The sequence below is a fragment of the Pocillopora verrucosa genome, chromosome 11, assembly GCF_036669915.1.
Source record: "Pocillopora verrucosa isolate sample1 chromosome 11, ASM3666991v2, whole genome shotgun sequence".
In the NCBI taxonomy this organism is placed as follows: Eukaryota; Metazoa; Cnidaria; class Anthozoa; order Scleractinia; family Pocilloporidae; genus Pocillopora; species Pocillopora verrucosa.
Genome location: NC_089322.1, coordinates 12,657,178 through 12,682,351, shown reverse-complemented (window position 1 = coordinate 12,682,351; position 25,174 = coordinate 12,657,178). Strand labels below are relative to the sequence as shown.

At 37.9% G+C, this 25,174-nt stretch overlaps 3 protein-coding genes across 4 annotated transcripts in view; 2 read left to right on the top strand and 1 right to left on the bottom strand.

Moving 5' to 3' along the window:
• The first annotated feature begins 1,166 nt into the window (after nt 1-1,166).
• On the top strand, nt 1,167-18,377 carry LOC131795832 (stimulated by retinoic acid gene 6 protein-like). Its single transcript, XM_066174003.1, has 18 exons — nt 1,167-1,189; nt 2,283-2,450; nt 3,313-3,455; nt 5,176-5,296; nt 5,983-6,031; nt 6,628-6,768; nt 7,489-7,574; nt 8,474-8,538; nt 8,688-8,749; nt 9,289-9,397; nt 9,823-9,898; nt 10,277-10,352; nt 11,298-11,346; nt 11,966-12,092; nt 14,794-14,901; nt 15,802-15,965; nt 16,330-16,446; nt 17,474-18,377. Exons 1-18 carry the CDS (start codon nt 1,167-1,169, stop codon nt 17,644-17,646), a joined length of 1,857 nt encoding a protein of 618 aa, XP_066030100.1. The 3' UTR covers nt 17,647-18,377.
• Nucleotides 18,378-19,580: 1,203 nt separating this feature from the next.
• LOC136284269 (uncharacterized) lies at nt 19,581-20,434 on the top strand. Its single transcript, XM_066174215.1, has one exon. It carries the CDS (start codon nt 19,594-19,596, stop codon nt 20,386-20,388), a length of 795 nt encoding a protein of 264 aa, XP_066030312.1. The 5' UTR covers nt 19,581-19,593; the 3' UTR covers nt 20,389-20,434.
• A 1,715-nt stretch (nt 20,435-22,149) lies between these two features.
• Nucleotides 22,150-25,174, bottom strand: part of LOC131773390 (uncharacterized) — a 3,827-nt gene continuing 802 nt past the window's right edge. The window contains exons 2-3 of one of the 2 annotated variants that reach the window (XM_066174218.1): nt 24,887-25,105; nt 22,150-23,602 (exon numbers count right to left, since the gene is read on the bottom strand). In XM_066174218.1, coding sequence (XP_066030315.1) covers nt 23,502-23,602; nt 24,887-25,105 — 320 coding nt within the window. In that variant the 3' untranslated portion in view covers nt 22,150-23,501. Of the gene's footprint in view, nt 23,603-23,833; nt 24,284-24,886; nt 25,106-25,174 lie in introns of those variants that run through there. The other variant, XR_010719104.1, reaches the window with a different exon arrangement.

Genomic DNA, 25,174 nt, shown 5'->3' with positions numbered 1-25,174 from the left:
GAAACTTTACCACGTTCGCGAAGAGATCAAAATCCTCTTCTATATTTAAAGGAAGAACGGCGCCATTTAGCCATAAAATGCAAATCTATAATAAAAACAAAATTCCGTGAGGCTGCAGCTTTGCAATTTACAAGGTGTCAAGCATCGATGTTCGTAATCGATGAATAATTCGATTGCATGACATGACACCTTCCGTACAAAATATCGTGTGACTAAAGTTGTTTTGCAGCATGTTTCTGATGGAGAAAAAAAAAGTTTTCGTTGAGGTTTCACTAATAATATTGGTTGCTGTGTTATCATTTGTTGGAATGCGTAATGGACTTAACTGACCGATTCATCCTTGATGGGGGCATTGGGATTTTCGGTTTTTTTTTTTAGATCGGTTTTGGTACCAAAAAATTTTGATTTTTTGGATTGGTTGTTCATTGTGGCTTGCGGATTTTCCGTTTTTTAGCATTTGATCTCCGATGTGGTGTTTGGATTTTCCTATTTGGATTCCGGTTTCTCTTCGACTCAAGCGGCCATCGTGCGCTTCCATTGATCTCGAATAGCCGCGAAACCTGTGTCGGATCGTTTAGGGTTTTGAGAACTGGAATGTGAACATTTATCAGTTTTGACGGTTTTGCATGCGGTTTTTGGTTTTGATCGCATTTTTTTTGTGTGTATGGTTTTACAGACCTTCCTTTTCGTTCTGTTCTGCGTCTTAAATTACAGTAGGACTCCGTTATTTCTTCTGAAATTGTGTATGGAATTTTTTATTTTTTTTATTTTTATTTTTTAATTTTTCTAGATATAAAGTGCTCTTGTCTTTCTCGCTTTACACTTGTATTTGGGACTGAAAGTGAGGGAATGGGGATTGTCCGTGCTAGGCAGCTTATTCCTGCCTTAGTCTGCATTATCGTGTATTAACTTTTTGATTTTCCATTCCTTCATGAAATTTTGATGTTCTGCAACACCTGTCTCTTCTTATTGAATCTTAAAAATGAAACAAATTTATTTAAATTTAAAGATGTCTTTATAATTTTGTTTTTTTGAGACATGTTGACGGATTTTCAATCTCACAAAATTTCAATTTAGGTGCCCCACAGTTATCAACGAGATTTGGTTTGATCTTGGCTGCCTTGTTCCAGCTGTAAGTGAAATACTGGAGTAACTTTCATCAAATAATGACAACAAATGCTTACATACGGTAATGAATTGATTTAGCGCCCTCCCTCCAATTAGCACCCCCCTTCAAATAAACACTCCCCCTGGAAGCTCCCCTATTTCTAATAAGTGCCCCTATTAAATAAGCATTATCGTTCCAATAAGTGCTTCTATTCCAGTAGGCACCCCTATTCCAATAAGTGCCCTATTCCAATAAGTGCCCCTATTCCAATAAGCGCCCCCATTCCAATAAGTGCTCCTATTTCAATAAGGACCCCTATTCCAATAAGCGCCCCTATTTCAATAAGATCCCTATTCCAATAAGTGCCCCTATTCCAGTAAGTGCCCCTACTCCAATAAGTGCCCCTTTTCCAATAAGAGCCCCTATTCCAATAAGCCTCCCTGTTTCAACAAGTGCCCCAATTCCAATAAGTTTCTCCATTCTGTTTCAGCCATATAAAACTGCTAGAGCACGTGAACGTTGAGATTGACTGTTAAAGTTCATCTTCCTCAATTTCTTACTAATACCTAATTATGAAAACAGAGGTCAACATCTCAGCCTCTCAACTCTTATGTCTGCATGAGTGCACATAATGGCTCTTAAGCAAACAATTAAAATTGTCAACAGTACTTGCTTCTTCAATATATACATACATATCATAAGTGAGTTCCAAACTTTTAGGGCAGTGACATTAAAGGGGTGATCACTAAGTTTAGCAAGACTTGTGTAATGGATAATTTAGGTGAATTTCATTGGTCAATCGCAAATAATAACTTGTTTCATATTTAATAGAGGTAAGATCAGTTATGTACCACAGTGACATATAGCCCTCTTTGTGAAAAGCACAATTTTCAAATTATTCCTAATGCAAATGGGCAGCCAATGAAGCTTCATACACAGCGAGGTAATGTGACAGAATTTCTTTTCCATATTTCTGATGATCAACTAATTATCACCTCTACTGGCATATATATACATATATTTTTTTTCTCATTTTTCTTATTACCTGCTTGCTTGGTAACATTGCAAGGAGAGAGTATGTCTTGATTGCATATGGGAGTGAAAGGGTTAATGCAAAGTGTTATTACCTGTAGATCATAGCAAAGAATTTTGTTGGGTTGGGCATAAATTAAAGTGTTTCATTTACATTATATATCCATATAAACTGTATTTTATTTTCAATTGATAATTATTATTATTATTATTCTATTTTTAAGCTTTTCATCATTTTTATACTGGCCTTTGTCAAGCGAAGAGTCAAATTTGAACCTCAAAACTGCAATTGTTATCATGGTTTGCTGATGTGAGTACAGAATTGATTAAAATTTAAATGTTCGATTTGATAGAGGAAAAAGCTCAAGGCATATATTGAAGGTTAAAAACATATAGTCTGATCATTGTGTACTTATAAGTAGTTGTACCTAAGTCTAAGTGACACCCAGCTGCATGTAGTTTTTTGAAAAAGTTGCTACCTGTTGTGCTTGTGTGCTTGGAGAGAGGGGGGGGGGGGGGGTAAGGAGGAGGGGCTAGTAACAAGCAAGGGGATGTGCTGCTGGTTTGGGTTGCATTTTCATGCCTGGATTTAAGCTACAATGGGGTTGGATTTAAGCTATAATGGGGTTTCATTTTCAATAGAGTAACTAAAATGTGGATTAGCACATTTTCATGATTTGGAAAATTCTGGCACATTCAAGTAGGGATTTACAGATGGGAAGGTTCAGGTAAGATTCAAATGTACCAGAATGTTAATGCACTGTAAGTAAAAAGCAGTGTTCTAAATTTAAGCTAACAAATGTGTTATTTCAATCTAGGATCATGACCTACTTTGTAGTAACTGGGGTCTAACAGAAATTGATAAAGTTGGGATCACAAAAATTACATTTCCCTTAAAGTGACTCACTTAGCAGATGGGGTGTATAACTGACCACAGAATAGACTATAAAGGGGCAGGTGTTCTTAAAGGCCAGTCACACATACCCAGCAAAAATTTACCTAAGCACCCCCCCCCCCCCCATCTATCAGGAAATTGTGCCATTTCAGTCTGAATATAGACACAGTGCCATAATATGAGACATTCGCTCATTGAATGGGTTTACTGGGAGTGTATTTTAAATGAGCTATTTGAGTGTCACTGTTTTACCAATGTTTGTCTGGTTTCCTTCCAGACCATTTGATTTTTTAGGTGGTTTTAGCAACAAATTCACCATTGCTGTTATATTTGGAGCCACCTCTAGTACATGCCTGGATATATTTTTACGTCCAAAAGATGGAATTTTTCAGATGGCTGACCCAGCTGGATGGGTGCAGGGTAAGTGATCATGCCATGGCAACCTGATTTGGAATAAATTAAATGTTTTTGTTTTTGGTTGTTCGTTTATTTATTTTTTCTCACTGTTTAAATCAGTTGAGTGATTACAGTAGTTATAAGATAACCCAGTTGCTGTGGGGCAGAATTAGTTTATGAACAAATTGTAATGTAGTTATATGGAATTCAATGTAGTTTAAATGACTAGGAGCATATACATGTATGGTCAGTTGTGTTTTCAGGGGTTTGGTTTGGGTCTTAGCCAGCTGTTAGCATTGGTGCAGTGTTTGTTGTATTCTGCAGAGTTTGCAGCAGTGCTATGGTTGTTGGGATCCAGGGGCCATCCTCCTCCAGCAGTATGCCTTATCAGTGCATGCGTTCTTCTGCCATTGTGCCTGTGTTGTGTTTGCTGTTCTGTACCATTGCATTGTTGTCTTTGTGAATAGCAGTCCTTGACATTTCCCTCCCCCCCCCCCCAACCCTAACTGAAAGGTTTCTTGTGCAGGGTTTATTTCTATTTAATATTTGTTTTATTTGTTCATTCATTTATTTATGTTTTCCTCCTTTGAGCCATTTCACTCTAGTGTAATGGGTGCTCAGAGGGGGCTTGGCACAAGAGGTTTGTGGCTGGATTGTGGGTTGGGTAGGCCAGTCAGGTGTTCTAGCACCTTGGGCACTTAGCCTCCATTTGTGATGTGGGCGTGAACTTGATATTAAGTTATTTATTTATTTGGAATATCTAGACAGGCTGGCTCAGTTCAGCTTTAAAGCAGGTTTAAACGCAGGCCTCTATGAATGATAACAAGGCCAAATGACCACACCAGGAGCCACATTTGTTACTCTTTAACTCATAAGATCTGATTATCAATGAATTTCTCCCTCAATAGCTGCTGCACATTTGCATATCCGTCAGTTATGAGAACTTTTCTGTCAGATCAAGGAAACATCCTCTACCTGATAAGTTTGAGTACTCTTATCACCTGTTTGCTGGATAATGTATGGATATTATGGGGAGAAGTTACCTGGTAATCATTTCTGGGAGTTAAAGGGTCAGCGTCCAATGCTTATAACCAGTACTGAGAGATGTAGGAGAGTACAGGGCCTACGGTTTATGATCCTTAGCCGAAAAGACTAGAATGTCTAACCATAGCAAAGGCAGCATGTTCTCCTGTTATTTTAAGACATGAGTGTTGTTGCAGTCTGGGGCTTGAACCCTCAACTACCTGCACAGCAAGAAAACCTTTGCAATGTAGAAAGAAATGACAAGGACACATCCAAACTGGTTGCTAGACAACTTAATCTCCTAAACCCCTTTCCCTTCTTCTAGGAAGTTCATAGGGCCGCAAAACTTCACGACAAAAATTTATCTTTAAAATTAGCACTTTTAATCTCCATGGTATCAACAAATGCTTTTCATTCAGCTAATTTATTCTTGTTTTCTCGTCACCATAGCGTAGCACCATTTTCTGCATAAAAATACACACACCACCCACAATTCCTCCAACTGTTGTGACGAAGGGCTAATGCTAATGTCAGCTTTTAAACTCTTTATGGTAGCCTATTTACATTATCAACACAGTTAATAGTACTAAAAAACCCTGTTATACTCTCACACTGACGCAGCCCTACAGTTTCTTTGAAAACTTATCTCCTTTACCTGCACAGCAGTCCAATATTCAACATGAGCAAGCAGAAAAAAAGAAAATTCCTCTGTTTTAATTAGTTTTTCAGGATATTGTCACTGTTCTTGTATACGGAATCCTGTTCTATCCAATTTTTGCCTGTCTGACAACTGACAACAGATTGGTTGGGTCTTTGCTGGGATTTCTTTATGTTACAATCAGGTGAGCTAACTATTAATTTGTTTATGAATACCAATTTATAAAAACCATGAATTGTTTTTTCGATTAACAAATACATTTCACGGAACTCTACAATTACTGATAATTACTAGTAATTCAAATATTACTCTAATGTCGAATACAACTCTTGGCTTTGAAATAAGTGATGTTTGTGTTAATTTTGGACCATCTTTTGGACACATGTAGTGGTAAGTAAGGAACACATCATGGCTTACATATGTGGAAAAAAATTAATGATTTGGTTCTGTCAGCTTAATTAATCCTTTTAGTAATATTTCTGAATTATTCATTAAAAAACATGAGAATAAAAAAAGATCGCCAACCCAATAGGCTCTGATTACTACATGAATTCTCCTCATCAGTACCAGAGGAAATTTACAGTGAAGAGTCTGGAGAATATGGGTATTGATGTTAACCCTTTAACTCCCATGAGTGACCAAGACAGAATTTCTCCTTATAATATCAATACAATATCAACCAGACAAGTGACAAGAATAAAGAAAAATATCATTTAGGGGATTATAAGTTGATTCAATACAAAATTCTCCAAACTAACATCACAAGAGCTGTATGGCAGACCATAACAAGAATTACTGATGAGATCTCATCAAAGGGATAGATGTAAACTAATGGCCAATGAAAGCAAACCAGCATAATTAATTTCTTAGATTCGCCTTCAAACTAGGGATGGAGTTTCAGTGTGTAATATACTTGAAGGTAAGGATAGGGAGTATTCAAGGGAAATTGTATGTTTTTGATACTTGGCCTTTTTTGTTTTTGTTTTGATTTTTCTCAAGGTGACATTTAACAATTCAAACATGATTCTCCCTCAGTCTATAACCTTATTGATCACAGAAATAATGCCAACAATGTTCAAAACTAAAGTGAATCTGCAAGGTGCAGCCAAGTGGTTTTACCCGCATGTATTTCTACAAGAGTATAAAGGGGTGGAGGGGGGTGCATCAAGTATAATAGGGTTGGAGGGGGGGTTGCATAGGGTATAAAGTGGAGAGTATAGAAAGTTGACTGTCAATAGCAGCCAATGAGTGTGTGTGTTTGTGCAGAGTGTGGTAGTGGGGGGGGGGGGGGTTGGGTGGGTGGGAAGAGGGGGTCATAAGGATATTACAGTCTTATAGGGGTGATCAGGTCAATTTATCATGAAAGAACCAAAATCCTCCTACCCCACCCCTCTCCCCCAGGTGATGAATGAGGACAAGCCCACATTTAGTTGTTTATTAATATATATATATTTTTTTTCTTTTATTCTATGTATTTATTCATTCCTTTTTTGAATTACTTTTTTTTCCACTAAGGAAGAGTACCAGAAGGAGTTATTTTACCTGGAATATCTGGGGTTAGTTCCAATCAACCTTTGCCTTTCATTCATTTGGATGAAGTTCGGTCTCCTGCTCTATCGTGAAGTGAGAAAGAAGTGTTTCCCATCTGAGAGCTGGGTAAGTCACTTGTGAGGCACACGACATACCAGTTTAACATCGGACATGCGCGAGGGTATCAATTATGGCCGGCCGTGCGCCAATTTCCGCCTTAAAGGATAACATAAGAAGCAACCTCTATCGCAAAATAGGCGAAAGAAAATTGAAACGTTCTTAGAGATCTGCAAAAGGAAACAAGGTACGTAGTGATATATCCCTAACCTGCAGCGATAGATGTACATCGCTGAGTTGAAACGATATATCGCCCACAGCGAAACCTGTTTGAACAGTGCAATACTATATCGCGATTGTCTCAACCACAGCTTCTACCTTTCAGAGCCACATGAAACCAAACTTCCCGAAACGCGGGAAAACGTGGGTTACCAAGTCGATTTAGTTTTGAATCTGATTGGTGAAGAGAGTGGTGCGAGTTTTCTGGACCAATCACAGTGCGAAGTAAAGCATAAACGAAGCAATAATGGTTACTTTCGACATTTAAAAGACAAGTGTTCATATAGCACGATGTTTCGTCGATAAGTCGCGATTTTCGTGATAATCGTCTCACAGTTTTGTACGCTGGCTATGAAAACCTTTCCGAGGATGGGGATTGGGGTGGAGTTGCTGTTTGCTCCCTCTTTGGACTTTATAGTTTGTCTGAAACCATGCCCAGATAAGGGTGACTGTTGTTAAAGTTTGTTTGAAATCTTTTGCTGCTGACAAATTAAAACTTTTCTTTTCCAGGGTGGCGAGGAAATCCGCAATAAGCGTTTGGCGGGTGAAATTGAAATCGCTCACATGACGGAACTTCTGAACCCAGGATCAATTTCGTAAGGAGTTGAAATTGACAATCTAGCATGTAAATTTTATTCAGACAAAGTGTTGTAAAATGGGTTTTTTTCCACGGTAAGATTATTCGCCTGAGATATTCTCTACCGCTTGACAGCTTATGAGGGCAAAGGTTTATTCTAGACCGATACGATTTGTCGCTTGGGATTTTATCTGCGCTATGATTGATTCTGACATCGCACTCATAACTAATACTCTTTTTGATATAACTTAGATACTACGAGCGCCTTGATTGGTAAAAATGCTACCATTTATTGCACTGGTTAAGCCATCTGCTTTGTTTTAAGTTATATTGTAAAAGCAATAGACTGCAATTTTTATCGGTTTACCAGCGTGAAAACCCACTTGGAATGTTAAAAGAAAGCGAGAAAAATTTGTTAATAAAGAGCCTGAGGCGAGTGATCTACAAACTTTTGTCGTGTTCTCCCAACAACTTAAGTAGGTTACTATGCCGGTAAACCGATAAAAAGTTCGATCTGTTGCTCAAATAGAAATGTTCCGCTCTTATTGTTAAATAATGAAGGATTAGTAAAGCCAATCAGACTGCAGGATTGTTGACCAAACACTTTAAGATTTATACTTGAATCTCTTAATTCACTCATTACTCTTTGTGATTGGTTTGGAAAGCGCTCCAATCAGTCTTGATTCCTTTGGCCTACGTGTAAGGCTGTCATGCTTTGTTAAAAAGAACGTGTACGTAAAGAAAAGGGGCGCCATTGATCACCAGCGATAACATAGACGTGGGATTGATGCATACATTTGTGATGAAGGAATCAAGTGATATATTTCTTTCGTTTTTGCATAAGCTCAGACAGATTACAATGATTCTCTAGTTATTCAGGATCGATGGTATAATTCCCTTTTGTTTTGCCTCAAACAGGGGGAATAAGGTTGGATTAAACTGGTTTTCATGTCTGCTTCGTTGTTTCTACAAACCAAGGAAAGGTAAATAAATTATATTTTGTTCGCGCCATGTCTTTGAGCCACGAGCAGGAAGCATTTGAATAAGGAGATGATTTAAATGACACCCAGTCGTTTTTTGTTAAAATTTGTTTTAACTTTATCTGAATTTCACTTTTATTTCTTGGATTTAGATTTCAAATTTTCGACACAATTCATTTCAGCAACGTTGGTTAGCGCTTTAACGATCTTTCAGGTGAGTTGGATAATTTTTATTGATTTAAGTATTCTACATTTGCTTTCACTTTTGGTAATACTTTGATGGCAGAATGACTGACTGACTATGCGACTTGCTGACGAAGTGAATCACGCTGTCTCCATGGTCATCGTTATCGTCATCGTTTACGTCACCATTTTCGTCACCGTCGCCTCGGTCATTTATCATACTCATTACTATTTTTGTTTTTGATTTCTTTCTTCATAAATACATACATACGTATATACATAGATGCATTTTACGCATTACTTTCGATACAGATTAAAGTTTCCAGTCTACAGTCAAGAGATTTGTTTATTAAAGTTGTCACATGCAGAAGATCGGATGTTATAAGAATGGATCTCACAAATATAGTGGAGGAGTTTTTGAATGCTTCAAAGAGCAAATCTATGTCTGAAGTCAAATATCAAATTAGCTGTAAGTTAAAAGCGGGAGAATTGCAATGGTAAAACAACAGCATTAGTACATAGAGGAATTACATGCTGGCACTCTCTTCCAATGTTTTACTTTCTACTTAGGTCTTCATGGCAGTGTTTTCCTTAATGGAAGAATTAAGAGGAGCATATATTGAAGCATACATAAATATTGGTGACACCAGCTCGGCTGATTTTAAAGACGTCCTCTATAGTAAGTTTTTCTTTCTGTAAGCTAGAAAAAAAACTTGTTCCAGGTGTTTAGTTAGAAAACCATGCGTGGTAGTAAAGTTAAAAGCGCGATAATATCGATGAAGCGAATAACATAATTTATGGGTCGGGTCGAAAGTAGAGAACGCGATCTGACCCAAACCTCCCTCCTGATTTCTATCCGACCCAAACCTCCTTCCTGTTTTCTACCCGACCCAAGCCTCCCTCCTGTTTTCTACCCAACCCAAACCTCCCTCCTATTTTCTTCCCGACCCAAACCTCCTCCCTATTTTTGACCCGACCCAAATCTATTTGAAACAGACCAGCAATCAAACCGGAAAAACTATTTCGAACGACATGTGAGTAAAAAGAGTTGGTTAGATGGTTAATTTTTATTATAATTCTTTTTTTTATTTATTTTCTTTGCAGATGGGTTAGAAGCAGGACTTGTCTTGTCTGCTTTCATTTCTCTTTCAGTGTTGCTCCACTTCATGAAATGCCATCGGTGAGTTTTCATCTTAATTTGGAAACGCTGAAGCTTCGCCTGAGTCAATCATCGTGTGCTGATTTTTTTTTTTATTAAGGAAGACTTTTAAGGCTGCCTCCATTCACGGGAAGCAAATTTATACATGTAGGACGTAACAAATTCAGTGTCAAGGGAAAGTGATGAAATATATATATATATATATATATATATATATATATATATACACACATATATAATTGTTGCTGTTTTTCATTATTTTATAACTGTATTCTATACTGTTTATTAAAATAAAGTATTCCGTGGCAATTATGCACCCTTGCAAATTGGAGTTGTTGTTTTTGTAAACGATTTCTGGACCCATGCGCTCACGTCCAATGTTTTAAAAATTTATTTCAGAGAACACGTGCTTCAGTTTTATCAAGGGCAAGCAACATTTTCAAAGGACCTACTCTCGACTCCTGCAGCTTCAGTGGTACGTACTGTGGTTAAGTGACGGATGATAGGAAGTTTAAGAAACGACGACGGCGATGCTATGAACAACGTTGGTTAAAAAAATTAACTTGTATTTTACCTACGAATCTCGCTGTCAAAATATCTCGAAACTGAATACGGAACACAGTTTCAAATTAGAAATGGGAGTTTAAAAAAAAAACTGTCGCCGTTCACGTTATCCAGACAACGGAAAGGTGGGTCATTTCATGTTGTTGTTTTGCAGATTTACGCAAAGAAATTTACAAAGATTTTTTACCCACGTACACAGCCGTTGTTCTACTCATTAAACGTTTTGTTTCGTGTCGTTCCCGTTACCGTCGTGACTTTCTTAAACTGCTTGGCTAGTCGTTGTAGTCAGGATGGATCCTGGAACAACAAATCCATTTTCTAGTCTTGAAGCTTTCAAATAAACATCAAAGCCATGCTCCCTACATTTTCCCGTTTCTCGAAACAAAAGAAACAAAAAAAGAGAAGAAACTGGGCTCTATCCCTAACAAGCACCCTGTTCCGAATAAGCGCTCTTCCTTGAAGTACCAAAAGTAAGTAAGTGTCCGGGCGCTAAATCGAATCATTGCGGCATGAAGATATTGACGATAATGACAATGACAGTATTAATATTTAAGATACTACTACTTCTATTACTGATAATAATAATAATGATGATGATGACAATAATAGTGTAGTAGTAATAGTGAACCACAAGAAAACGACAGAAATATAATGATGATGATGGGAAACAGAAGATTTTCAAGAACTCCAGACCCGGAAAAATGTGTGAGTCCACAGCTGAACCTTAAGACTTCCGTAATGAACAAGTTCTTAACGACAAAGAATTCGTTTACGAACCAATCCATCTACAAATAGTTATCTCCAATATCTTGTGCGTAAGCGTGTCATTGTTTTTTTTTCTATTTATTCTTGCTAGGGGGAGAGTCTCCGATTTTCTGGATATCAGATAGCATACACATTGATTGGTAAAAGAAAATGAATTTGATCTGACACAGTATCTTAAATGCAAACCTTCTGTTTGTCCCTTTGTTTGTTTGATTGATCGATATCAGTATCTGAACAATTGCCACCTACCCCTCCCCTAACCCAACAACAGTCAACTGATAACAAGTCAGGGTTAATTTTGGGTTAGGGGAGGGGTAGGAGCGCAATTTCTTAGATAATGACATTGACCTTGTTTGAACATGATACAAATGTACCAAAGAAATACGCAATAATAGGGATTTGAAATTCTGAGAATAAAGTTTGGTTCTTTAAGCGGTTTATTTAACGTTTTTTTTTTCCCAGTGACTTTTATTCTCCTACAGAGTTGTCGCGTTTGAATAGATGTTTATGTTAGATTCATGAAACGAAACCTTTGTGTTGTTGCCAAAACTTGAATTTGAAGAAATTCAGATTGTTTGTGATCTAATCATAGCTGAGAAGCAACGCGGTCACTGGAGGGAAGTAACAGTTTTTCATAAACCTGCAAATTTTAAGTCATTGTTGATACTATCAGATGGGCTCGTAATTACGCAGTGGTCTTGGTGCAAATGTGATCTTACCATTAAGCTCTTTGATATTTTATCTTCATTTCTTCTCTAGGTTTTGGGATCCTGACAACTTTTCTGTCAACTGTGGCTGCTGCTTTAGCAATCGTTATCGAATATCCGGAAGAACTGCTCACCCCAGAATCATGGAATTATTTAAGAGAAACCGGAATTGCTTTGTTGTAAGTTTTACCGATGTATTTGTTGTATCGATTTGAATCTTAAGAATGAGAGTCATATGAATGCATCAAACGACGAGTGTTAGAAAATTTACTTCTAACAAGCTAATTTGTTAAATGATAAAAATACAATTAAAGTTAATCTACAATATCGTAAGGGTTTCTTTGTATTGGTGTCGGAAAAAGGAATGGAAATATTATATTATTTTAAGTTGTTTAAAGCAAATTATAAAAAAGGGTGGGTTGATTACTTCTTACTCCTTCATGGTGGTCTAATCTTAAAGGCTGAGTTTGGTCACGTTCTTCTTGTGAGTTTGGTCACGTTCTCCTAGTGAGTTTAATCACGTTTTCCTCGTTGTGATCGTGAGGTTGACATGGAACTCGTGATAAGCCATGTTCTTAATTCAGTTGATTTGTTAGTCCAGGAAGAGTAAATCTCCCTGGTAATAGGTTGTGTTCGACACCTTCTTGTCCCCAGAGGTAATTTAAGGTGTAAACAGGTGATACCCCTCATGTTTCGCAACCAAAAGTAATTTGGGGGCGGTACTTGAAAGCGCCTTTCTACTTTAACTATTGTGACCAAGATGTTGTTATGTAACAAAATTTAAAGGTGATTTTCTCTTAAGATACCCTTTCAGGTATAAATAATACTCTGAACCAAAGTTATTTGTAATTTTTATATCATCGATCTCGTTTCTGTTCTAGCCGATCTCAACCGTAAAGATATGAAAATTAGTAGAAAAGATTTTCAAGAAGCAGAATCCCTCGCGCGTATGAAAGAGCTTGTTGAAAGTAATCAAAACGCAAGTGATAGTAGGTCAATATTGTCACAAATGGAAGCGATGTTTACAGATTTCTGCATACACCAGTACTAACCTACCCCGCTAAAAGGAGAACCGATTAAAGCACAGCGATTCGAATATGGAAAGAGACATAAAAAATGTTCAAATTGTCCAAGGAGCATAGTAAAAAGTAACCATATTCAAAATGATGTGGTGGTTCTTACTGTGACTTGTCCTTGCTTGATCTTTCGGTTATCCTTGGTTGTCAGTGCTTGTCCTGCAATTCCCCAAAAGGTCACTGGTCTTGTCTTGACTTTCCCGCTATCCTGGCATTTCTGTTGTTTCCTTCAGTGGCCTAGAATGTCACTGGTCCTTAATGTTCTTTTTTGTTGCTGTTTTGCTTTGTTTTCTTGGCTTTTCTTTTGGTAGTCTGGTTTCTCCTGGTTTTTCTTTCAGTTTCCTCTAATTGTAAACAAAATGAAAACGTCTATATGCCACGCGTACGTCGAGGCTCTTGCCTTCTAAGACGTCGTAACAAATGTTCGTACTGGAACTGTAAGTTTCAAAGAAGCACTTGTGGTAAAGAGCGCGGGCAGCGAGGAGGTTGTTGTTGGTTAGAACCTCTACCACGACCACTGATAAGTCCGAAGTCCAACCACCAGCTTGTTAGAAGTAAATTTTCTAACACTCGTCGTTTGATAGGTTAATTCTTCTTTATTCTCTTTCTTCACAAATTGATACAACGGGGACTAGCTTCTATCTGACAGGGAAAATTAGAGTCTCCGCTTATAAAGGTGACACTGGGGTGATATTTCTACGCCGTCAATCTTCTTGTGTTGTCATCGTACCATCTCAACTAGCGAATCACGCTTGACTATGTATTACAGTTCCCACATACTGAGTTTGCACCTTCGAGTTGTTTACGCAGTTCCAAAATCAATTTCTACCTTAATTTTCATATCTTTACGGTTGAGATCGGCTAGAACAGAAACGAGATCGATAATATAAATATTACAAATAACCTTGGTTCAGAGTATTATTTATACCTGAAAGGGTATCTAAAGAGAAAATCACCTTTAAAGATTGTTACATATAACATCTTGGTCACAAGAGTTAAAAAAGAAAGGCGCTCACAATTGCTGCCCCCAAATTGCTTTTGGTTGCGAAACATGAGGGGTATCACCTGTTTACACCTTAAATTACCTCTGGGGACAAGAAGGTGTCGAACACAACCTATTACCAGGGAGATTTACTCTTCCTGGACTAACAAATCAACTGAATTAAGAACATGGCTTATCACGAGTTCCATGTCAACCTCACGATCACAACGAGGAAAACGTGATTAAACTCACTAGGAGAACGTGACCAAACTCACAAGAAGAACGTGACCAAACTCAGCCTTTAAGATAACACCACCATGAAGGAGTAAGAAGTAATCAACCTGCCCTTTTTTATAATTTGCATTAAATGACTTAAAATAATATAATATTTCCATTCCTTTTTCCGACACCAATACATGGAAACCGTTACGATATTGTAGCTTACCTATAATTGTAATTTTATTATTTAACATTGTGATCGTTGTGGTCATACTGAATAAAAGGCGGGAAAACGCGAGTGACCAAATCATGATTCGTTCAAGTTTTGAATCTGATTGGTTAAGAAGATGGCGCGAGCTTTCTGGACCAATCACACGGCGAGGTTGAGCAAAACCAAACCAATCACTGATTAATTTCAACACTCCATTGAAAAATACTCTACTACATGTTCAATCCAACTCTAAACATTGCTTATGCATCAAAACAAGATATAGTAACATATTTGCTCAGTCAGAATCTCGTGGCTGAGCCGGTTTCACATTGTGAGACCTCTTGGCTTTCCGAAAGACGCAATCTAGTACTCATGTAATGTTGTTTTTACAGACCAACTTTGGCCTTAGCTATTTTTCTGATGTTGTTCCAGTTGTTTCTAACACATTTCGTCTTCCGTGACTCGACTTATCAGAACATCACTGTCACAATTGATAACAGGTATTGTTGTATATCAGTCTGAGCTGAATTTCTTGTTGTGTGATAAGCACGCCCTGAACAACTGATCTACTCATGACAAATACATGTAGACATTTATGAGTAGTACTAGACCTAACAGAGTGCAGTCCAATTCGGTTCGTAATTAATCAAGTGATTGACAAAATTATAACAGCATGCATATGACGCGTATAATCACACAGGCATGTTGCGATAAATGGCCAGTTACAAGCACAACGTGAACTGTACACTGTCCCATTAGTGCACTGATCAAAACTCAGTAGTAAAGCAAAATTCTCGAACGTGATCGGTTATGACCAGCCCGATTTGAGCACCAATAGGACAGTGTACGCGTCATGCTTGTAATTGGACAGTGTAAAAGGAAAGATAAGGGACAGTTAACATGTCATGCCTGTGTAAGTGGACAGGGCATGATAGAGTTTTTTTTTAGTAAAAACGTACAACCGATGTCTAGTTACTTTCTCAAATTTTCTCGATCACTCGTATGATTACAGACCGAATTGGACTCCGCTAAGTTCTTTTACCATTATAAATTGGGCTGCTAATGACCAATGGCGTAGCAAATTTTATCATTGTGTTGATGGTAAATTTCATATGCTATTGCATGTTTAGTGATCATTTCACGCCTTACCGAGAGAACGTTCGATACAAACCTACGGTAGCTTAATTGAACGTCGACGCAAAAACTCGCTGACAGAGACGTCTCTGATAAAAAGATATTTGGCATATATCTACATTGTTATCACTGTCTGTATGTACTGGTTTCTTCCAGGTTAATTAGTAATTCTCTTATATTCACATCTTGCTAATGGGTCACTAAGCTTAAAATACTCAGCCCGTGTCGTGTACATTTTATTTTTGGTCTCTTTCTCTCTCTTTCAGGCGGCTATTCTCTATCATGTCGTACTTTTTCTTCTTCTACAACATAATTCTTGGAATTTTCTCTGCTTTCATGAGAATTCTAAACGGCATACTTTTAGGAGTGATATTCATCTCTCGTATTGACCGTTCATCACTGATGCAGGGTTTCCAGGCTTGGGACAAAGGTACGTAGCAGGCATCCAGTACAAGCAATTTATTAGTAGTAGAGGCTTTGTGAAGGGAGATATACAACATACAGACCTATTCTGCTGCCAAGATGCTCACTATTTCTTAAAACAGCTTTTAACCAATTAATTAAGGTCGATAAGACTTCAGTGACGCAAGGAAGGTCGAGCAAGATCAAAATAAATCGCCCAGAACGCAGGAAACGGTAGTGGCTTTATACAGATTCGTATTAGCTTCATGTCTGATTGGTCGAGAGGATTGCACAGGATTTATATAGTTTGCATTTTGCTAACTAAAGCAAAGCCTGTGGGATGCTGGACAACCTTTGACTTTCACTTTACAGTTTCTTAATTTTCTTTCTAGCTTTTGTCGCATACCTTGGTTTTGTGACTGTGCTGGTTGCCCACAGACATCCCGTGATGCTGGTGTTCTGTCAGTTGCTTATTGACAGACAAAAATATTACCAGCCCTTGCAAAAGCGTAAGTAAACTGTCTCCAGAATCACGACTCGGCTGGGATAATGCATTCCTAGGATTCTGATTTGCTTGATTGATAAACGGACAGATGAGCGTACGCACGCATGGGCGGACATCGGACGAATGGGAAACTGGGGCTCAGAGACAATTGGCACTTTTGTTTCCCTAATAAGATCAAGACACAGCGCGGTTTGTGCACTGGCAGTCGGTACTTAGCAACCAATCAGAACACTAGATATAATCTTTTCACGGAGGGCAAGCAATACATAATTTTCTTTTCTTAAGCGTTGTTAGTAATGTGAAATCGTGGAAAATTTGACAGAAAGCGTACCCCATTCCCCAAGTCAGATTTGATAAAAAATGGGCATTATTGAGAAGAAACTTACGATGCGAGCTATGTTCAGTCGGTTACTATTCTTTTTATATTCATTCTGTGGTAACACGGGAATAGTGAAAGCTAGTCTTTCTTCCCTGCCCCTTTGCACAGTTTTTTGATCAACTAAAAAGTATCTCGCCGACAGTTACTTTTCAAGCCGACCTTTAGAAAATGATTGCATTCTGGGTGATATAGAACAGTTTTAAGTCTTTCATGAGGAGAAAAAGAAACATCCCTACATGTGTAACCTTTTTTTCACCTTGAGTCTGAAGTGCTTAAGCATTAAAATTAGTTTTCAAGTACCGTGTTTTAAGGCATCTATTTTGCCGCCGGATCTCCGACAGAACCTGTATATTGTAGGTTTGGCATCGAGGTAGGATGTTCTGAAGGTTTGTAATATTTGCTTTAAAGGACTTTTCGTTGCCATTCCAAAAAAATAGTGAACGAAAAAAAGACATTTTGTCTCCCTTCTTATTCAAAGCACGAAAGAAATTTCTTTCTTTTGGCCTATTTTCTTTATTGCTATTATTCCTTTGTTGTCATGAACTAATTTTTTGAAGGGTTATTAACTTGAAATACTGACGAAGTCCCTCCAGATCTCGTCCAAACCTCTCAAACGCAGCTTATATTGCCGTTCCTCTCTCTTGTCTTTTAGGCTTTAGTCGGGAGTCCCGTCGGCCGCGCATGTCTAAAAAGGCTGCCAACCGCTGGTTCCTGGCCGTGACTCTCTTACGCAACCCATCTCTTGTCAAGTCCCGCCGCCAAGGCCGCCATATCACAGCGTCTGTTGTGACTCATGGATGCGTCAACGTTGACGTTCAAATGTAAACTCCGCTCTATCTGGTTCACTTTGTCGGAGATCTGCTATAGTTTGGGGTAAAGATCACAAAATGCAGGGGGTTCCCTCATTAGTTACTACAGTATGATTCAGTCTGTATTTGAGTGTTGTTGTTGCATTTTTTGTGTTTGTTTCGTTGTTTCGTTGTTTTTGGTTTTTAACTTTTGTTGAGTCAAAATATTACTCCCTTAATAGTGCCGCCTTAAATTCTGGGCTAAGCTTTAAGTCTATTAAGCGCGTAGATTGTGATGGAGGAGTGAGAAAGGAACCACACAAAGTGCGTATTAAGATTAAAAAATGTAGATTTTTATTGCTGGCTTCGGAAATGAGAATTATGTTATCTGGAAAGCATGGAAAGGCAAATTGTAGCATTTGCAACTGAAGATGGCTCTTTTGTAAATCTATTTCTCTGTGAACGATAATGAATTCTAAATATTACTTAATTTTTTTGGTGCGTTTGTATTTGATTTTTTCTTCAAGTATTGGAAATTAATATATCCAAAATAGAACAAGCACTTTACGTTGGGCTAAAAGCCAAGTAAATAGCTAGGAAGAAAAAAAGACAGTAGAATAATAATAAATATTGCGGTTTGCCTTGGTGTTTTAAGCGGGTTTTTATCATTCTTATTGTTGTTATTATTATCATTATTATCATCATTATTATTCTCTGTTATTACAGAGCATTTAAAAAGCTATGAAGTAAAAAAAGTAAAATGTTGCACGAGACAAAAAAATGTTGTGAATTAATAAGGTCCGTAATTAGGCGAAAGATTTGGGAAGGGAGGTATGAGTTTGGAATTGAGGAGCAAAGAACCAGCGGCGAGAGAGAATACGTAGTTGGCAGACAGTTGTGAGCATTTACCCCGCAAGTGTTTAGGCGAAGGCAAATATCGGAACTATTTCTTTCACACGTGCGAATCATTCATATTTCGATACAAGTCTTGATTCAAACATGGACTAAAAAAATTTCAGCAACAAAAAAATTGGATTCTTGCCTTGCAGGCTACAAGAAAGACTTTTCAGATAAGAAGAGCTCAGAGCGGGCTTGCACGGCTCTGAAGCGCTTTCATGAAAATATTGACAGCACTGTAATTACTCCCGCAAAATGTTTTTCGCTGAACTATCTGCCATTTTCGAATCAATCCATGAAAACTGAGCGTGTTTCAATTTTAGCCTCCCTTGTTTGACAGCTTGGTACAGTTAGCGAGTTCCAACATCATGAAGACCTCTGATCTTTCTCGGAAAAAAAATCAAGCGGAAGTGAAATATTGGATTCGTGGAACTACCGGCGAAACCAGATTTCATTCAATTTTGTTTGCTCGTTTTTATCCGGGCGGGGATCCCGGCCAATATCCCGCTGGCACCCTGGTAGAAATTTACTGACCGGCATCCCGAGAGAGATCCCAACAGGTGTCCCGTGCGAATCTCGGTGAGAACTTGCGAAAATCCCGGCGTACACTCCAGAGGGCTAGAGGGTATTGACATCAAGGAACTCGTCTCTTCTTCTTAGCTTATGGTTAACCATTTCATTCTATCATAAATTCACCAAGACAGTTCAATCGAGCAACTGTGTTTAACCCGTGACTGAGTGTTATGACTGAGTGTCATGACTGAGTGTCACGACTGAGGGTCATGACTGAGCGTCTTGACTGAGCGTCATGACTGAGCGTCATGACTGAGCGTCATGACTGAGCGTCATGACTGAGCGTCATGACTGAGCGTCATGACTGAGCGTCATGACTGAGCGTCATGACTGAGCGTCATGAATAGGGAGTTTAAGATACGGTCACTACGGACTACGGACTACGTCTGGGCGTGAGAATCCAAGCCACGCGTGGACTGGGCCGACTACGCTAAAAAGGGCGCGAAAATTGGAGTGTTGTTTGACGTTAAGATCGTAACAACGACTACGGACTACGGGGCACTTGGAAAAAAAAATGTCCTTCGAAGATGCTAGAAACGCCCTTTTAATCGCTTATGCGGATGGTTTTCTGGATGATGAAGAGATTATTGTTCTTTACGATTATTACCAACCCGTTAATCCTTCATTTCCGTACTGGAATTCTGATCCATTCTGTTTGGATGTGTTCGACTCTTGCGAGTGCGAAGCTCACTTCAGGGTGGCCAAGGATGATATTCCGATGTTATTGAACGCATTGCGGATTCCGGCGAGTTTCAAGTGCCCACAGGGAACAGTTTGCAGTGGCTTAGAAGGACTTTGTTTACTGCTAAAACGACTAGCATACCCATGCCGCTATTTCGATTTAATTTCAACTTTTGGACGTCCGGTGCCAGAGCTGTGCATGATCGCTAACACTGTACTTGATTGGGTTTTTAATGAACATGGGTTTCGTTTAACCTCTTGGAATCAGCCATTTCTTACCCCTGCTTGCCTTCAAGAATACGCCTGTGCTATAGCAAGACAAGGAAGTCCACTTACCAATTGTTTTGGTTTCATTGACGGCACGGTTCGCCCCATATGTCGCCCTGGAGAAAAACACCGCGTTGTATACAACGGGCACAAGCGTGTTCATGCGCTAAAATTTCAATCCGTAGTAGTGCCAAATGGTTTGATAGCAAATCTTTATGGTCCGGTGGAGGGTGCACGCCACGATGCAGGGATGCTTAAAGACTCTGGCCTGCTGCAAACGCTGGAAAGAGAAGCTTACATCCAAGGGGGGACGTCCTATGTCTCTATGGAGACCCAGCTTACCCTCTTCGTCCTCATTTAATGGTCCCTTACCGAATAGGGGAGGTTCCAGTATTTACAGCCGATATGGAAGCATTTAATTCAGCAATGAGTTCTGCCTAAAGACTGTTCAACATAAAAGTAGCGTTAAGAAAAAACAAGACTGGTCAAAAATCGGCAAAAAAATACTTACGTAGTCCTCACTACGCGAATCTCCTCGACTACTCCCCGTAGCCTGCAACCACACGACGGACTGCGAAACCCACGTGCTATCGAGCATGCGCAGTAAATCTCGAACCAGGTCCTCGCCGTGTATTACCGTAGACCGTAGTCCGTAGTCCGTAGTGACCGTATCTTAAACTCCCTACTGTGCGTCATGACTGAGCGTTATGACTGAGTGTTATCACCGTTTAATACAGGTGAACAACAAAAGAGAACAAAACCACATTTAACACTAATTTATTATTTATTTTAATGTGGAGCTTATTTAAAAAATCGCTCAAAAATGTATCGGACAACATCAAAAAAATGATGATGCAGCGTAAAAACAGAACAATAAATCAGAATTCTAACACTCAGACCTCTTAGTAATTAACCAGTAGATGATTTGCGTAATTTTCTTGCGTAATATTTGTTAGATACAGTCTTAAGAGGGAAGATAATCTGCAACGCGTTGAGGATATTCGAACTCTAAATACTGACATTGATTTTGGGAGAAAAACATGGAATAAATTTTTACTTCAAAGAGAATTCGTTGGTTTATTCGAGTGGTTCCGCCCTAAGTGACCATTCTATACAACCCGAACAGGCAGATGGGACTCAGTCAAGGATGACCACAACCGCTTAACAGAGACCACCGCTGAAAAGCGGTGAAAGTGACAATACATAAGAGGAAAAATTTCGAGAATTTGACCGCTTAATACAGGTTCGACAAGTAATTCTGAATTTGTCAATCATAGGTCCGCAATGCGTACATGTGTGGCTTACGAAATTGAGTTGCCTTTTAGTGTCTGGTGTCTCATTGGGTTTCTATTAGAAGAGCTAATATCTGATTACCATTAGATAGTTTTCAATATTGATCCTGTTCATCAATAACACAAGATAACTAGCATACAAAAGTCCCGAAACGTTCATTTTGAAAATGAGAGTTACTGGCCAAACTTTGCTATGGAGGTCTCATTTTGACAACAAAGGTTGCACATGTAACCCGAGGATTTAAGAAACTGAAAAAACATCAGCATAATCTCCCATAGTGGTCTGATAGATTCAGTCATGATTATGTTTACGTAACCAAGTGGAACTGACATCTGAAGTTTGTAGGTTGATTGTCTTTTCCAAGGCAAGTGATGTGAAATGAACTCTAAGGAAGAATTTCATATGAATATTTTTGACATTTTGTGTACCAGTACACAAGGACAAAACTTTGGAGAAGGGCAGGGACATTCGAGAAATGATGTAATCTACACTAGAAGCCATTGGGAGCTTGATTTGGTTTGAATGTATGACTAATTTTGGACAATACATACATGTAAAGTAACACAATGCTGATTTCTTTTGTCCATTAGGGCATAAAGTTCAACTTTCAGTTGATTGAGAGCAAAATGTTTACTATAATTATTGTATTTAGGTTTTGTGGGACTGTATTTTCAATAAAGAACACAGAAAAATTTAGTTCAGGTAGGTAGATATGAGGTTGCAAATGGAAGAGTCTAGGGGAAAAAAGATAGGTGCATTACAAGATCAGAACACAAGCAATATTTTAATAAATCATATGTTGAGTTAAGTACTCCTGGGTCTCCAAGGATACCTGATGGTTATCTAATCCACATCAAGTAGCTCTAACTTTTAACTATAAACGTAACAAATGTCAGTTCCATTGAACTGTCTTTATAAAAACTCAACATAGTCTAAGCTAAGTTAATTAAAGTGTACTTTAGTAATCTAAATAAGCAGAAAAAAATTTTTCACAAACAACAAATGTTGAGCTCATAGTGTGTGTGCAGCTTAAAGTATCTGAAAAATTTACAGTTACTTATCATATGAGAAATCATGTTATTAATTATTCATAATGTATACATGAAAGATACACATTCACAGGAAATCAACAAACTGATGGCAGATAAATTTGACAGTATTGACTAAATGAAGTGTGTGCCATCAAAATTTGTCCTTCAGCTGAATTCTTACTCAGGAATGCAATTTGTTAGAGTTTATCAATATACATAAAAGTATCCAAGCTTTTGTTTATTTTTGTCAGCTACTGCATGTATCAATCAGAACAACCTACTTTGTGTAAATCTGATTGGTTTCTAATGTGATCTATTGTCACTGAGCCTAGTTTATATTATTTTGTACATGAGTTGTTACTTTTTCACTTATGATAAATGAAAAAGGCACCTAACTATTTTCAGCCAATCAAAAAAGTGTAATTTTTCATGTATATTAGTATTGTGATAAACTCAACAAACCAAACAAGTAACTGAAAAGGAGTTGTAGTCTACCAAATAAAGGCCTACTACCAAGTATAGATACCAATGCTTATCTGAACCATTATGAAGAGAATATAGAAGACTGCCAAGCTTGAAGGAAGTCATGAAATGCTAAGGTCTGAATAATTCTGGCCATAACTTGGAAAACATAACACTAATCACATTTCAATTAACATTAAAGCACTAGGCTCCTATTCATATTTTAATAAAAGCAAAACCACTTTCTTACTGAGTTTCAATAGATTACTCCCCAAAGTTTGGAAACAAACCAACAACAAACCACAGTTTCAGGTCAGGTGTTAGATGTTTGTGACTTTTATTGGTTTAGCTATGTAAACATGAAAGTATAATTTCATTTAAAGAGGCCGTCAAATTGAATTTCCAGACAACAGCAGTGCTTGATTTTCTAATGGCAACAAAGAAGTCCTATTTTCACTACTGGCTATAAATGGTTTATTCTATTCATATTCAATGACATGTAATGCCATGGGTGTCAAGGTATTCTGCAGTTTAACCAAAATTTTATCTTTGCATGTACTAAAAAGACTGGTTAAGTAATTTTCTTACTGAGCATGTGGTATAGACAGATATTCAGGATAAAAAATGTTCTGGTAAATGACTTTCATGAAATGTGACCACACAGAGAGTCAATAATGACTCCTAAGTTTCAATGTGGGGTGACCTGCACTAAAGGTCCAGACCATGAAATGTTGGCTGGTGAGAGCACAACTCCACGCTGTAATCTGCACTTAGAAGACAAGCCGAAATCTAAGCAAAAAAGATGAATGAAAAACTAGATAAAAAAAATGATCTTTGACAGTGTGTTACAGCCACCATTGCAAAATGGATGCTTTCTGAAGCTTTGAAGCTTAGGTAACTTAGCTGAGCATAGACTAGAACCCATCTTCGACGATAGTAAACCACATGACAAGCGCTCTGTTCACCATGATAAATCCAGCGAGGAATAAGTATCTTGGACCATGACATTGCGTGGTTTACACTTTGTGTAAACCACACAAAAAAAGTTACAGGATAAACCAATAATTGCATAAAAACTTAGGCAAATGCAAGCACAAAAAACAAAGTTTATTTCCAACAGAAAGCCTGGGTGAACACAATTATGCATCTAGTTTCATTCTGATATTGACATTGATTTAACAGTCTCTTCTCTCTACATTCTGCTGATTCATTTGCAATTTTTTTGTCTTTGATACTGAGATTGGGTTGCCAGCCTCTTTTTTTTTTTATTCAGAAGATTCATTTGCATGTTTGTTTTCCCTGTTCAGAAGCTGCTGGGCCAGCCTCTTTTCCTTAGATTCCTCACTTTCATTTATCCTTCTTTGTTTCTCATATTCATGTCTAGCAATCAATTGTTTTTCTTTTTCTTCTGGCATTTCAGTGAAAGACTTTTGCTTCCTTTTCATATGTTGTGTTTGGTTTCTTTTATTTCTGAAAGGCAAATGTTCAATTTTTGGACTATCGTGAACATTTTGGAAATCAAGTTCAATATCTCTGACAAAGACACCTTTAATTTCAAAACGAACAAACCCTATTTGTAGGCAGGAAATGTTCAAATATGATACAAGGTTTTCAATTCCTTCAGTGGTAAGCAAAGTACATTTCCCAAATGAGTGGGGGATCCCATGCAAATCCCTAGAATAAGCATCAAAAATTTTAAAGCTTTGTTCTGAATTCTTAATCACTGCAACAGTATTAATTCCAATCATTAACAAACAACAATTGTAGTTAAGTTGACAATTTGAAAACACTTCTGTCAGAGAATTTTGAAGAGACATGTATGGCCCATTATTTGATGTCATGAACAAACTTCCTGTTAATGACTCACTATATTCTAGTGTGTATACATTATTGTAAATTGAAACAATGCACGGAACATCAGTTAAAAGCAAATAATCATTTGTCTGGACAGAACATCTTATAGAAGTATACAAATTATTTCTAATGGTAAGAATATTATTTAAACTGGAAGAAGTCCACAAATTGATATCTTCTATGTGATGATAAATAATAGCAGTAAGTGACATTGCTTACCAGCATTTTCACCAAAGAGAGCTTCATTTCCTTCACTGTGGTCAGCGCATATTGTTCTTGTTGGATCGATGACATCAAATATTGTAGGGCTTGGATTTTCCTCTAAATCATTTGTCTGCCTTATAAGCAATGGAATATGGGCATTGTAGAAAATCATTTGTGAAAACCAAAACATCACATCGTTCCACATTTTGTGTTGTCCAACAACTTGTTTCAATACTGGCAAGTAAAATACATTTAAATAGAACATCACAAACATTAAACTCCAACAATAATCATTAAAACGTG